Source organism: Musa acuminata, chromosome BXJ3-8 (assembly GCF_036884655.1).
Source record: "Musa acuminata AAA Group cultivar baxijiao chromosome BXJ3-8, Cavendish_Baxijiao_AAA, whole genome shotgun sequence".
Lineage (NCBI taxonomy): Eukaryota > Viridiplantae > Streptophyta > Magnoliopsida > Zingiberales > Musaceae > Musa > Musa acuminata.
The window spans coordinates 7,386,140-7,402,673 of NC_088356.1; the positions used below are offsets into that span (position 1 = coordinate 7,386,140).

General features: G+C 40.8%; 1 protein-coding gene and 1 pseudogene across 1 annotated transcript; both read left to right on the forward strand.

The window, feature by feature from the left end:
* Positions 1-3,701: 3,701 nt before the first annotated feature.
* On the forward strand, positions 3,702-5,031 carry LOC135645726 (COBRA-like protein 7; annotated as a pseudogene).
* Positions 5,032-5,249: 218 nt separating this feature from the next.
* LOC135646203 (protein DEHYDRATION-INDUCED 19 homolog 2-like) lies at positions 5,250-11,112 on the forward strand. The gene is made up of 5 exons (XM_065165487.1): positions 5,250-5,613; positions 5,717-5,862; positions 7,565-7,642; positions 7,798-8,069; positions 10,790-11,112. Exons 1-5 carry the CDS (start codon positions 5,499-5,501, stop codon positions 10,887-10,889), a joined length of 711 nt encoding a protein of 236 aa, XP_065021559.1. The 5' UTR covers positions 5,250-5,498; the 3' UTR covers positions 10,890-11,112.
* The last annotated feature ends 5,422 nt before the right edge of the window (positions 11,113-16,534 follow it).

The window sequence follows — 16,534 nt, forward strand, 5'->3', positions numbered from 1 at the left end:
GTGGGACTATGGGACTTGCCAAACTAACAAATCTCCACCTTGGCATATCCCAACAAAACTTGCTCCACCTTCTTCATAAAAGCCATAATGGGCAATTACCAACAATGAACACTAACCAAGTCCAAGCACTTCTTGAACTTGTAAACTGAAACAGGCTTCGTAAGCATATCAACTGGATTGTCCTTCGTATGAATTTTCTGAACAAGGACTTTCCCCTCAGCAATGGTATCTCATTTGCATCCAACAATTTTCTTACCCGAAGGCGGCTTCACAAGATTCCAAGTTCTATTCCGATGGAGAGATTCTATTTCTTCATTCGTCGCAATCAACCACTTAACGGAATTATCACAAGAAACTGCATCTGAGTAGGAAGTAGGCTCACCAACTTCACTTGTCTCTTCTGTAACAGACAAAGCATATGCAACCAAATTTGCATATCTTTGTGGTGGTCGAATATCTCTCCGTGGTCTATCCTTGGCTATGGAATATTGCTCTTCCTCTGGATCAACTTCCTCAGTAGACACGGGACCATCTACTGGCATTCTTTGAGTAGAAGAGTTTGACTTAAAAGAATCTGAACTACCAATCTCAAGCTCCACCTGCTTCTGCGCACTATCATTTGTACAACTAGTAGAATCCTCTTTAGAAGATAACCTAGATAATTCATCAAAAGTAACATCTCTACTGATTACAAATTTTGGGGATTTGGGATCAGGACACCATAATCTGTATCCTTTCACCCCAGAAGCATATCCAAGGAAAATACACTTTTTAGCCCGAGGCTCTAATTTTCCTTCATTTACATACATGTATGCTGGACACCCAAAAATTTTAAAATCAGAATAATCAGCAGGAGTACCTGACCAAACTTCCTCTGGAGTTCTAAAATTAAGTGCTGTAGAAGGAGCGCGGTTGACAACGTAACAGGCCATATTAATCGCCTCTGCCTAAAAGTCCTTTGTCAACCCTGCATTTGAGATCATACACCTTGCTCTCTCCAAGAGTGTTATGTTCATATGTTCGGCCACACCATTTTGTTGAGGCGTCATCTTAACAGTGCGATGCCGAGCAATGCCTTCATTTTTGTAAAATTTTTCAAAGTCACCTTCACAAAATTCCATGTGTTCATCAGTGCGATGCCGAGCAATGCCTTCATCTGTTCGAAGCCGCTTAATCTGTTTACCTGTTTGCTTCTTAATCAAAGCCTTCCATTGTTTAAAGGTTAGAAAAACATCATTTTTATGCTTTAGAAAATAAACCCAAACTTTCCTGGAATAATCATCAATGAAAGTCAATATATACCTGGCACCACCCTTAGACTGAACATGAGCTGGACCCCAAAGGTCTAAATGAATATAGTCAAGAGTACCTTTCGTTTTGTGAACTGCCGGAGAAGTGAAGCTGACTCTTTTCTGCTTTCCAAAAATGCAGTGTTCACAAAAGTCTAGTGGCCCAGTACTCTGTCCGCAAAGTAGACCTCTTTTGCTCAATATGCTCAAACATTTTTCGCTCATATGACCCAAACGCATATGCCATAATTTGGTGATGTCAGAATCAGACAATGATGATGACGAAACTACAACCGAACCTGTGACAGAAGTTCCCTGCAGAATATACAAGCTACCAGACCTACAAGCTTTCATAACAATAAGGGCACTTCTAGAAACTTTCATAACTCCACCTTCACTTGTGTATTTACACCCAAGGGCCTCTAGGGTGCCTAAAGAGATGAGATTCTTTTTTAAATCAGGAACATGTCTAACATTAGTGAGCGTCCTCACAATACCATCATGCATTTTAATTCGGATTGTGCCTCTACCAACAACATCACATGCGGCATTATTGCCAATCAAAACAATTCCACCATTACAAGATTCATATGTGGAAAACAAATCCCTATTGGGACACATGTGATAAGAACAACCCGAATCTAAAATCCATTCATTTTTAGACCTCGTCCTGTCATCAATAGCAGAAAAAATATTTCCAACATTCTCATCAATTGCTACACTAACTTCAACATATTCAGTAGTTTTTTCAACAAGTTTTCCTTTTTGCTTTAATTTATTTTTCAATTTAAAGCAATCAGTCTTAATGTGCCCCATTTTATGACAATATCTGCATTCCAAATTTCTATGTCTGGATTTAGATCTAGATTTAGATCCACTACTGTCAAATTCTCTTTTTTTCATTCTCCCCCTAACAACCAGACCTTCAACCTGATTCCCTCTACTTTCCCCAGTGATATTCCTGTCTATCTGCTCCTTAGATTTCAGTGCAGATTTAATTTCTTGATACGAAACTGTTTCTTTTCCATAAATCAAAGTATCACAGAAATGCTTAAAAGATTGGGGAAGAGAACACAAGAGTAACAAAGCCTTATCCTCATCATCAATTTTTGCATCTATATTCTCCAAATCCATAACCAAAGAATCAAACTTATTAAGATGCGAGAGTATAGATGTACCTTCAATCATCCGAAGCATATACAAACTCTGCTTCAAGTAGAGACGATTCTCCACTGTCCTCTTCATGTACAAGGCTTTAAGTTTGTCCCACATGCTCTTAGCCGTAGTCTCCGTAGCTACCTCCCGTAAAACCTCGTCAGAGAGATTTAGAATGATGCTTGATCGGGCCTTCTTATCCATACTCGCAAGCTCTTCTTTTGACATATCATCTGGAATGCTCTCGGCTCCCTACAGTACCAAATCAACTCTATCTTGAACCAGAATGGCCTCCATCTTGAGTTGCCACATGTCGAAGTTGACATTTCTGTCGAATTTCTCGACAACAATCTTTGTTATTGTCATCGTTGCCAAAAGATCCTAGAAACCAGGCTCTGATACCAGTTTGTTAGAGCTAGCCCCAGGAAATTTACCACAAGGTAATTTTGACAACACAACAAAGACAATAAAACGGAAAAGATAAAAGCGACAAGAACACCAGAACACTAGATATACGTGGTTCGGTCAATTGACTTTGACCTACATCCACGGACGAAAGAGGAGCAAATTACTATTGCAAAAGAGGGACAATTACAAATGCCTTAGGAAGATGTTCCTAGGCCATAAAACACCCGAAAATACTAAACAAGAAAAATCAAACTATAAGTCCAAACTATTTAACTGAGTATGGACTTAAATCAAAGCAAACACCTAGGTTTTTCTTGTGGTGCCTCTTGTGGTACCTGTGGTGCATCTGACTTCAAAGCTCAGGCCCTTATTTATAATTCCAAGACGAGACAACAAGTCTTATTTATGTGGGACTATGGGACTTGCCAAACTAACACTCCCAAGTGTGCTTCAAGCAACAAAAGCCATCTAATGTGAATATAATTGATATCTAAATCAACCTAACTTGATTTAACATGATGTTTTCGAGAGACGAATAGAATATTTTCCTCGATTGTTATTATGGTCGTGTCTATGCGGTCCAATTCAAAGTTCTTACAATTGAATCGCTCGAGACTCTTACAATTCAAAGTTCTTTCAAGAGGTAAAGTCATTGCTCTCAATTGCAGAACAAGTAAACTCACAGTATAAGATAAACAAAACAAAGTCCACAAGCACCTCAACAAGCCATTCCCTCCAATTCCATTCTGCTCCTGCTTCCCTTATATTAGATCACAACAATCCGTGTTCCTCGACTCCTTTTTCCCTCCTCGTCCTGCGCGTGTTGTCGAGGAGAAGGGTGGGCGCGCGATGATGGGTTGGTGTTGGAAGCCTTCTTTTGCACTTGTTCTTCTTGTCCTTTCGTTGTACGTGGGCGCTTCACTGCCTACGCCGGTGGCCGTCCCGGCACCCTCGCCGCCACCGCCGGACAGCTTCTGCAACGGCGTCTACATGAATTACACCATCGACCGCCGGGAGAAGATTCATCCCTTCACCGACGACCCGGCGGAGCAGCCTTACACCTTCTGCGCCGCCTCCGTGATCCTCAACAACGGCACCACCGTCTCCGTCGGCGGTGGGACCCTCACCAACGGCTCTAAACCTGCCCTACACCAGATCGGCGCCAGGATCACCCTCGTGTGCACCCTCTTCGGCTCGCTGCTCCCCGCCGTGCCCCTCCTGAGTTCCTCGCCCTCGACAACCCCTCCTACATCTGCGAGCACTCCACACTGAACAGCAAGTCCCGTGCCGTTCATACCTGCTGCCTCCTCGACCCCGACTTCGTCCCCAACATGACCAATTCCACCAGCTTCCTCCCGCGCGACTCCGGCGACATCACCATCGCCTACGACGTCATCCAGTCCTACCCCAGCAGCTACCTCGCCCAAGTCACCATCGAGAACCGCAACCCCCTCGGCCGCCTTGACCACTGGCAGCTCTCCTGGGAGTGGGAGCGCCACGAGTTCATTCACTCCATGAAGGGCGCCTATCCCGCCGTCATCGACGCTTCCGACTGCGTCTTCGGCAGGCAGGGCCAGTTCTACACGGACAGCCTCGACTTCTCCAAGGCGCTCAGCTGCAAGAGGAAGCCAACCATCGTGGACCTCCCCCCGTGGCGGTTCAACGACACCGACCTCGGCGGCATCCCCCACTGCTGTCGCAATGGCACCATCCTGTCGCCGGAGATGGACCTCGAGAAGGTCGTCTCCTCCTTCCAGCTCCAGGTGTCCAAGATACCCCGCGACCTCAACCGCTCCATCCTCTTTCCCCCCGGTCAACTGGAGCATCTCTGGCACGCTCAAGCCGGTCTACCGGTGCGGCCAGCCCATCCGCGTCAGCCCCTCGGCGTTCCTCGACCCGAGCGGCCTCTTCTCCAACAACCAGGCGCTCGCGAGCTGGCAGGCGGTCTGCAACATCTCCCGCCTCAGGGCGTTCCCCGGACTTACCACTGTCTCTATGGCCCGGCTCCTGATTGCTTCGGCTCTTGTGCTCTTCGACCAGTTGTAGTCTTATTGCAGGGGGAATCAGCTTTCATTCCGTCCTAAATGGTTGCTGTCTCACGCGTGACAGCAGATTTCGCGGATTCTCATCTTCGAGGTGGATTCTGACAGAACCTCACGTGCTGCGTCTCGGAGCCCCAAACGCCAAACAGCGAAATAATCCATCCCACTCGTTACACGTGTGCCTAGTCCTTGTCTGGGCCCACTTTCTTTTCGCCCGAGCAACACGTCCCACCTCCACAGGTTGTTACGCGAAAAAAAGACTCTCTAGACCTACCCGTCGCAGCTACCGTGACGTACTCGGATGGCCACGCTGGCGGGACCCATTGGAACCTCCTTCTCACGATCTGGAAATCGGTACATCACGGGTGTCGAACTTCGATGTCTCACAATGGCGTTTTGGTTTTTCCACCTCGAGACGACCTTGCGATTATTAAGTGCTATCAAACGCCGGTCGGTGGCTTCGCCTTTCCACACCGCAAGCTTGTGTCCACCTCTTCTTCCGCTTCTTTCCGATCTGTGGGTGGGGCGTCGATTAGGGTTGTCGGTAGAGGAATAATCGGTACCAGGTTCTTCGAGGGGAAACATATTCGGAGGGTGATCGATCATGGACCCCGATGCGTGGAGCCGATTCTCCGCGGCCGCGTCCAAGCGCCATCAATCCGCGCCCCAGTCACGATACTCCGATGCGTCTAGGGATCCCAATCTTCGCGGTTGGAGAGGTGGGTGGGTGGATTTCGATTTCGCCGAAGAGGGTTCGTGTGTTCATTGCGCGGTTATTAAGTTCGTTCATTTTTTTGTCTGATCGGCCCTTTCGGTTGGCAGATTTGTATCTCGGGTTCGAGGAGTTTGAAGGAGGAGAAGATGACCCCCGCGCGGAGTTCCCCTGCCCATTCTGCTCTGAGGATTTCGACATCGTCGGACTCTGCTGCCACATCGATGATGAGCACCCTGTGGAGGCTAAGAATGGGGTATTACTTCATTTTCCGATCTGATTAAGGTGTAATAAATAAGAAATATGTCGTTCGTCCTTTCCTGTGTGATATTTGGGTAAAGATTTTGTTTGTGCGTGAGAAGCTTAGTTTTCATTTGGAAATTGTTAGTTGCACGAGTTCGTGTTTTCTTTTGATGCTTTTCCAGGTTATTTTTGTTGTTATCCTGGTAAAGATTCTTCATTTGTTAAACAATTATTTATAGAAAGATGTATTTTGAATCATATCTTTTACCTAAATTTTTTCTTAGATCTCTCTCTTCGTTTGTCGGCATTGGCTGATGCTTCTCTATTATGTTACCACGAGCTTGATTGTTGCCCCAGAAGACATGCAGTGAAACTAGCGCTTTCAATATGCTTATTCCTTAGCACTCATTGGATAACTTTGTTTATTTTCTTAAGATAAGCTTTAAATGAGTTTTGAGTCCTTTTTTATTGTATCTGAATTTGTTTTAAACATCTGATAATGAGCAGTTATTTGATGAATTCATTGGAATAGATAGCTAGATGTCAACACTTTTGCTTATTTTCAAATAATAAATAATGCTTATGTCAATCTCGTTACCCTTAAACCTTACTGATTACTGTGAATGACACCTAGTTTGGACTGAAATGAGCAGTATCTTTCTTTTTGGCAGTTTTTCATGGTAATGAAAAATCATGTGACAGTCCCTATTTTGAAGAGAGCTTTCTCGTTGTTTCTCTTAAAGGCCCAAATGCCCTTTATACATCATTAGTGCCATTGTTTTTCCTAGCTTGTCCGGTTTCATATATAGTTCAAGTCTCTGTTATAAACTGCTTAACTCCACATGTATGGTTACAATGCTATCATTCACAGTTGTGTTGTGTGTGAATATAAATAATTAAGTGCATTCGTTATAGGACTATAACCTTTGATATCCATTTATATACAATTTAAAAAGAGCATTTTGTGAATAAAGGAATGAATTTTAACTCCTTCAAACCTGGGGCTGGTCATGAGATTGTTGTTCATCATGGACTGGGAATCACAGGACAGTTAAAGTCAAGGGCCATTCCATAATTTCCTATACTTCTGATTAATTATCCTGAAGAATGAATATGGTTGTTTTTTTTTTTTTTTCCATTTTGCTTGTACGAAGTATAGTTTGTCTTAGTGAACTAAACTAGAGAATATTAGTAGTTCAAAGAGGGATGCCTACCCTAGTTCTTTTATTTTGAACTCCTGAAGTATATATGGATATGTTTTAATTATGGAAAAGGCAGTACTGGATCTTAAATCTCTAACATATTAAATTCAAGGGTGTTTCAAATCTAGTAGGATGGTGCAACTTTTTTAGTTTTAGCAAACATGATAAGTTACTGACAAAGAACTATCGAAACTAACAATTTTCGGCACCTTGAACAAGTCACTCAATGCTAATAGCTTAAGGAAGGAGAAGGAGAATGCAGATTTACCAAGAAGTCGGGATAAGCGTTGTTGTTATGGTTTTTTCTTTTTTCTTTTTCCCTTTTATTGTTTCGTATAGCAGAAGGAGAGTTTCTCCTATCATAGTGCACAATTCTCTTTTATTTCATCGGATTTCTAATGCATGTGGAAAAGTGATGAGAGCAGAGTAGGCAGCTTTTTTTTGTTTCTGTCTGGGTGCACATTGAATGGTCACTTGCTATGGTAAAGTGTTGGGATGTGTTACCTTTTGCAGGTATGTCCTGTTTGTGCAGCCAGGGTTGGGTTTGACTTGGTTAGACACTTAACAACGCAACATGGGAGCTTTTTCAAGATATCCTTTTTATTCTCTGCTTGATGTTAACCATTTTTTAAAGCTTGAGTTGATAACACTTTATTTGAACAAATTGGAAAAGTCCAAGGTTCTTTTCCTAAAACGATCACAATTTATATTCAGCTCAAAGTTTGGATTCCTTAATTGTGACTTACATGCAACGAAGGAGGAAATACCGCAAAGGATCATCTGTTTCTCGTACCATGCTTTCTCTGTTGAGAAAAGACCTAAGAGAAGGCAATCTGCAAGCCCTCCTAGGAGGATCTTCCTACATTGCTCCTCCTCCTCCTATGGCAGCACCTGATCCATTTATATCATCTCTAATATACACATTGCCTTTGGATGAATCTTCCAAAGATGCACAATCAGATTCATTAGATGAAGGAAACATTGTCAGCAAGAATTCAGAGGAGAAAGTGGTTGAGAGGTATGATATTTATGTTATTTTACAATAACATGAGATCTGACATACACATGATGTTAAAATACTGCATCATGAATTTTCTGCAATTTCTACCTTATATTAGCTCAGTCAATTTACCTTGTTAAGTTTGCTTTGAAAATTTTGGTTACAATACTCATTATGCAGTCATAAATACTATGATTTGTTTTCACCCTTATTTACTCAATTTGATTGCAGGCTGAACCCAACCTAAACTAGGATCCTGTACATTTTAAAGTTCCAAAAAGCTAATCTAAATGAGAGTTTGCTGACTCCCTATATGGGGTCTTACTGAATGCGCTAAGTTCAATTCACAGATTCTGAATATTGCTTTAACTTCTGCAATTTTGTTACTATCCAGAAGCATTTCTAAAGGGCCTACTTTTCTGAAGGGAATACTTAAGTGGCTGATTACTTGAATAAGTTTTGAAGCATGCACTCGAACCATAACTCTAGATCTATGCCACTATATTATTGAAAAAAAAAATCAATATTGGAAATCACTAATATTTTAGATGGATGGGTTTGATGTCTTGAAGATCATTTAGGAAGATTGTGGAGATGTGTTGAGGTGGATTCCTTCTTCTTTAGATCATTTTACAACTTCTATAGGGCTTTGATGTATATAGTATAATCATTTGGCAGTCAGTGGTTTGAAAGAATATTAACATGATGAATCCATCTTAGCTGAAGAGATCCTAAAGAAGAACCAATGATTTTTTTCTAATGATGTCAATTGTGCTGATTGGTGGCAACAGAGTGCCTTTTATGAAATTGTTCTTTTCTTCTTTGCAAAAGATGGTAAAGAACATCCTAGAGTGGTTCTACATGTTTGATGAAAATGGACATCTGAAGTTATATATGGGGCACTTAGAGAACAAGAAGAATCCAAATAAATTTAGATTTGTGACATGGTGGTTGTGGCTATTACTTGGTATTGTGAAGAAAGAGGAATTCAGGAGTGTTATTGGACCAATGAGTTACAGATAAGAAAGTCATAGATATGCTAGTTTATCTTAGACATTCGAGACCAGTGATCAATGGAAAGCGATTATTATATGAGATTGTTATGACTTCTTTTTGGCTTCTGAATTTCTCCTACACTTGTTGGCTCGTAGACCTAAAAGCCTTTACTAGAAACTTTAAATATAAATTTAGATTCTCTTGATTTAGCTAACAACATTGCTTTGTACAGAGTTCAATGGCAATAAAAGATCCATATAGTCATCTTAAAATACTAGGGATATTACAGTGTTTTTGTTGTTGCAATTCTAGCCAAAGTTGAGCAACTTAAAGATTTTATAGGAGTCTTGATCTTTAGGAAAGTGTAGGCCAATTCCACTTATTTTCTTTCCATGGAGAGTTCTAACTGGAGCGAGCTAGCCTACTAATAAGAAAGTGTTTGGTTGGTTATAGATAGTGTGATAGATTATTTTTTCATTTCTTTGTAGAAAACATTCTATTGCCCCCCCAGTTTTCAGTTTTTCTTTAATTATGCTTCTATCTCTCTCTCTCTCTCTCTCTCTCTCTCTCTCTCTTTTATGTTTGAAGACACATTAACTGTTCCTTTTTCTTTATTTTTTTTTATCAAAAACGACGTAAAACTAATTGGGTTTGATACTTGAATAACACTAAGCCTTCACGGTGACAAGATTAGATCGTGAACTATGAGAGGATATGGTGCCTTTTTTTTTAACTAAATGCTACCGGTGGGAAAGCAAATATTAGTCAAGAAGAAGAATTAATTAGGTGTACATGTCATGCTCCAAAACATATTTCTACTTCAGCATATATTATTTCTTTATTTCAGTCTTTATTTATTTATGCACTTACTCTCAGAACATCTCATGAGACTGATCAAATTCAAGTTTGCCTAATGTTAATCTTGTGGTCCAAATTGTGTTAATGCATGTGAAGATGTCACCGAAGCCTTTATTTAGTTGGCTCCCAACTATATTTACCATCCTCAAATATATATTTTTTCATCTCTGTTTTGTCGATTATGTATGATGAACATTACAACACTGACAAAGTGACAATGAATAACTAATACGAAGGTGTCAGCAGATAGCAAATACAGTCTGTTTCATAGCTGTATTGTAGGTTTTCTTTTATCTTTCGTCTGGCTCAGGCCTTCTCCTTCCCTTCGAGGTTTCCAAATTGCCTAGAATTGGGCAAACAAGACCAATTACGATTGAGTTTTTGTTGCATTTATCTGATGCCAATCAACTTACTTGCTGTTAGCTTATTAAATTGCCAAAAGCAACTTGGTTTTATACAACACTAATATGGTTTGGCCATGTCATATTGGCAATGGTCATATCATGAACTATGATTAAACGGCTTCCACAATTGCTGAGGTTTCATGTTCTGGATTTCGGTGCGGCTTTCGGTTTGCTGATTTTCTTGAACTCTTCATTTTATGTTCCACAATTGCTGTTTTCTCCTCACGTTCACTTAAAATGTCTGAAAAGATTTTGCATCCATACAGATTCTTACTGCAAGTTCACCCTCTCAACATATGATGGAAGCATTTAGTTTCTTAGAGTGGTTTGTTGGAATAGCGGACATCGAGATCCGCTTGTGGTTTTATTTGTTAAAATGAAACAAACAAAGACGCGCCCTTTGGCTTTATTTGGCACTTGTTTTGGTAAATGTTATGTTCCCAGTAAATTTAATTTAACCTGTGTGATTTATACCTCCAGGATTGAACCATCTCTATCTGACAAGGACCAGATGGAGAGAGCTCGAAGGAGCCAATTCGTACAAGGGCTTGTGCTTTCCACAATCTTCGACACATTGTGAGCCATGTCCAATGGTTGCCATAATGCTGGGGGATAACAGGAGCGCATCGGCGGTATCATTATTCTTGTTCTTCAAGTGGTCATTCCTTGGTATATAATTAGAAACCGTATGTTTAAATTGGTATTACTAGAGAGAGAGAGAGAGAGAGAGAGAGAGAGAGAAGCATAAATTGTGTTCTGGATGTAACGTTAGTACTATTATCCCTAAAAAGACATGTTCCTCACAGTGAATGTTCAAACTATCACGCAACACTTGTTCATGTGAGGGTGAACTCATCCTTTCGTACAGGAGATGAGATGTGAGAGCATATTATTTAATTGAGTCTTCATATTTTATATATATCAATTGCATTAGGAATCTTAAAATATGAAAGTTCTGTGTCTACAGTAGCATTCTTCTGAGTTTATATTCATTTTAATCAACGTACTCGGTATTGTTTTCTTGTTCTTTATTATAACTTATTTTAACATCTTTATGTTTTACAAGTAGTTTTTTTTTTATCGATAGAAAGATTATAATTTTCATGCATAGCTTCCGACATCATGTTATAGGGCTCGTGTTAATTTTATCATTTTATTTGTCGGACTCCCTTAAGATAATTTTAGCTTTGAAGCTAATTCTCCAATCGCTCTGATTATATCTCTATATGATCAAGTTTTCTCGACTCCCTTAAGATAATTTTAGCTTTGAAGCTAATTCTCCAATCGCTATGATTATATCTCTATATAAGTTTTCTCATGAGACTAATTGGTACGTGTACTTAAAATTCTTCCTTAGTGATATACAATTCCCATATGCAAGACTATCATCTGATGTGAAATTTGAGGCATGTATGGAAGGCTTATCTCTGCGGTACCATGAAATTCACTCCTTGAATTTATTGTCCTTCTTGTCGTCGTGTTATATTACTTCGAATTATTCCACCACGATCCATTGCACCATGTCACCTCCTAGTGATATTTCATTGTATTCTGATCTTTATGAGATGAATTATGCAATCTCACAATATGTGGCTTTTGCTGGCACACTTTGGAAATCAACTTTCGTCCACTCGCTCTCAGGTCACACTAAACAAAATGCAATTCTAGGACAATTAGTCATCTAATAGCTCTTATAGTCCACCAACTTTACTGAAATTGGTGTGTCATTATCTAGATCTCATTTTTTCAAGAATACACACGTCTACATCTTCTTGCCCCGTATCAAGGTCTTTTGATCCTAACATCGTCTCTGCAAGTCGAACACCTTAGTTCTTCCGTCAAATACTTTATCAAGATAAGGTATATATGCTTTAAAGTTACCTTCTACTTTGATACAATGTAAGATGAGTCTGCCACATCCGAATGAGAGACCCATAGAATGACATGATCTCGCTCTTGCTTTTGCAAGAGTTCATATCCTTGATCTTTGTCCAATGAAAGCTTTATGACTCAGCTCAATATTTCATCTTCTATGTCAACTCTTTTCATGCGACTTGGGCACTTCGCCAAGTTCTACTCAAGTTGCTCTACTCCTCGGTTTACATTGAATAGATGGTGACCCTTGTGCCAACCATCCATGGGTCAACCGTTCGAGTCCAATCTCCACATTGACTCTAAGTGTGTCTTGGTTTAGTGTTGCTTTGGGTTGCTCGCCCACTTAATCTCACAATGCGTTTACCAATGTATTACCTTGTGCGATATCATGTGGTGATTCCTTGTTGCTCACTCGATCCGTTGAGCTTTGTAGAGTTATTGTCTTGAGGTACCTCTTTTTAACATGTGTAGCCCGTTGTACATGATTTTCCATCTGGAGAATTGAGACTTAACCCTATTGGATATTTGTTTCGTTAGAGCAACTTTCCTCTCCGCATCCTTCCTTTAGAAGTTTCGTAGATCATAATCTCCTTGGACTATTTCATCTACACTATTTTGCTCCCGTTAAACACTTGCTAGATTACAACTCTTCACCAATATAGCTCCTGATATACCCCTCAAAGCCTAGCAACATGTTGAACTTACTTCACACTTCAGCCTCTTATGGACATATCCTTTTAATGCTAAAAAGAAAGTTCCTTTTAATGCTAAAAAAAAGTTTCAATGCTCCATAGCATCGAGTTTCGATCATCATAGGATGGCCACAAATAGTCTATCGTCCGCATATAAGCCCTTGCATGAGTACCGAATTATTCGAGTTAACAATTTTTCTCACCTCTATGAGTTTTGCATAACTCTTTTGGTTGTCGAGCAACCCACCCTCCTTGTACTATCTTATCCTTTGCTAACCATTACACTTGCCTTGAGAACCATTAAGTTTGGTTACCAACGTCGAGCCGTAACTTGTGATAGAATGAGAGAATGAAGAATGAAATTATAAGGATAAAGCAAAAAGTCACACATCAAGTAGTATCATGTGAAGTCTATTTATACATAGTGAAAGAGGATATTTCTTTAACTGAGCAGAGAGATTTCCTCATGCAGTTGAGGAAACCTCATCTGCTATGCAGTTGAGAATATCTCTCTTTTATCAGAGAAAATCTCTCTGTTATCATGCCCCCGCAAGATCGAGCTCCTGTCAAGGATACCGATCTTGGATCGATGAAACAAAAATAGTTTGCGGGCTAGAGGCTTCGTGAGTGAGTCTGCAAGTTGATCAGCCGTATGGACATGAGAGACACGAAGTTGATGTCTGACAACTTGATCTCGCACGAAGTGAAAGTCGATGGCGATGTGTTTCATGCGCGAGTGGAACACTGGATTGACACATAAGTAGGTAGCTCCAACATTGTCACAATATATTGTGGGAGTATGAGTAAAGCTAACTTTGAATTCCTTGAGGAGATTTGTGATCCAGTTGAGTTCAGCAGCAGCGGTAGCAATAGCACGATATTCAGCTTCAGTTGTAGACCGGGCCACTGGCTACATCACTGCCCAGAGTCCTTCCTATAGAACTGCTGCATAGAAATCTACAGCTTTACACCATCTTGCATAGGTCTTTTCCTTCAACGAAGACTTTATTCTTTCACAGATCTTATTTGCTACCACCTCAGGTGACATTGATCTATATCAACACTTCTTTCTCCCTGATCATATCTTCCATATGGCATCATCATCTACCTCTGATGCTCCCATTATTGTTCCCGCAGGGAACCATAGTACCTTCCCACATACAAGTCTTATCTCCATATATGCAGCAACCCTCATCCCCTTCAAATTATCCAACGGTGGTAACTACGCATCATGGCGTGCTCAAATCTCTAATCTACTATTTGGCTATGATCTTCTAGGCTATGTCGATGGCTCTCTTCGTTGTCCACCGGCGATGCTCAACATCCCAGGCGCATCCGATCCAGTACCAAATCCGGATCACAAACTATGGTTACGCCAGGATCGCCTCATCCTTCAAGCAATTCAAGCCTCGGTCGCTGGATCCCTTGCCCCACTCATTTCTTCATGTGACACTGCTGCTGCCGAAGCTTGGTGCAAGTTGCAAACCACCTTGGCCAATCGTTCTCGCACTCGCATGCTTAGTCTCCTATCCAGCCTCATGAAGATAAAACAAGAGGGAAGTAATATTGCTGATTATTTACATAACATAAAGGTTATCATCGATAACTTGGCCTTGGTAGGTCATTCCCTCAGTAATGAAGAAGTTACTGTTCATATCATCAATGGCCTCGGAGACGAGTACAAGAAATTGGCAGCAGCAATACGGGCACGTGATTCACCAATCACATTTGAAGAACTTTCTCCCTGATCATATCTTCCATATGTCATCATCATCTACCTCTGATGCTCCCATTACTGTTCCCGCAGGGAACCATAGTACCTTCCCACATATGTCATTATAAGGATAAAGCAAAAAGTCACACATCAAGTAGTATCATGTGAAGTCTATTTATACATAGTGAAAGAGGATATTTCTTTAACTGAGCAGAGAGATTTCCTCATGCAGTTGAGGAAACCTCATCTGCTATGCAGTTGAGAATATCTCTCTTTTATCAGAGAAAATCTCTCTGTTATCAACTTGAACTCAGTCATCCTAACTTTTGTGCACTATACATTCTTCCCGACTCGTTTGTCGTCGTGGTACCTCTTACATGAAAGGTTGGTCATTCATCTGAATGCTAATCTTGAATACTTGCTCTTTTGAGCGACTCCTTTCCCTACTGTCACGAACGGTCGTCGCACACCCACAACAACTTCGTGCAACGAACCGTTCGTCACTTTTGCATGCTTGTACAGAGATATGACAGCATGTTTTACCTTGGTTTTGTGTGTTTTTGCTTAGAAAATATAAGCAACGATAGTTCACAGCACTGTAGTACGATCGCTCGTCGCGCCAAGCTGAACTGTCCCAAAATGGCTCTGTTTTCATACAGCTTGTTTTCTGCACGTTGTTACTGCACGCAAAATGTCAGCCTTCTCAGCACCCTGGAACCCTCCCGGGTGGCATAGGGCTGGATGGGGCTTCGGTATATTGTCGGGCATCGAAAAATCTTCACAAGTTCGCACATTAACTTAACAGGAACTTGCCTTCGCGCCCGGTGAGTAGTTGTTTGTGGACTTGCAACTAGTAGTCCTTGTTTTCTCATTCCTCTCTTTTTTCTCTTGCACTCAAGGTGCTTGCTGAATTGTTTGTAAAGCTTCCATCTTCGCGAGACGTCAAGACTTATCCATTGCTCATTTTCAATCTAATCGACTTTTCGTTTTACAAGTCCTTCGGGACCTGTACAAGGTTGCAACTAGGCTGAACATTTGCAGATGCATATGTCGCAAGGGCACCTAATGACTTAGGCAATCTCAGCTAAGTCCGAGGAGTTGGCGCAAGGGTGCTTTACGACTTAGGCAACTTCAGCTAAGCTTGTGACTTTGCCGCAAGGGTACCTCACAACTTAGACAATTTCAACTAAGCCCGTGACACTACGTCTCAGTGCTTATTTTCCTCAAGCGGTCGCGTGTGCCAACTGCCATCAACGTAGCCCCGCTAGGTCTCCTACATTTGTAAGTTAAGTGTTTCTATGTTTATCCCACTCTGATACCATCAGTCATGGACTTAACTGATTTTACTTAAATCGTACAACAAACTTATGTATCCGTTTGCAAGAGATCAACCTCCCCGAAACCTCTTATGATTCTTTAAGGATATGCAAAAGAGAAGATGAGTTAGAGGAAACATTTAACTCGAAATCCCACAAACAATCATTTCAATAAATACTTGAGAGACAAAAGATGCAAAGTGATTTGCCATGATAAAAAAATCCCCATAAGTACTCATATGACACTACCGTAGAACAAAACAATGAACCAACCCTAGATACTACCCCCAGATATCCATTCAACCATATGTCACCCGAATAACCAGATATCCATTCAACCATATGCCACCCGAATAACTCTTGGGCTTGTGCTGATGGACACTTTGTAGAGCTTAAATACTTTCAAAATAAGTCTGGATAATTTATTTCTAAACAGTTTTATCTCTATATGAAATAATTATAAAAGTCAACCAATTATAAAAGCCTACTACAAGTCCTCTTTATATCATATAAAGCATGAAGAATGACAAGATTATATTTACAACTTTACCAGTGACAAGATCATGCTCCATATCATTGTATTGACTTAATAATTAAACACTATGAACTCTTTCAATTTATGTAGGAT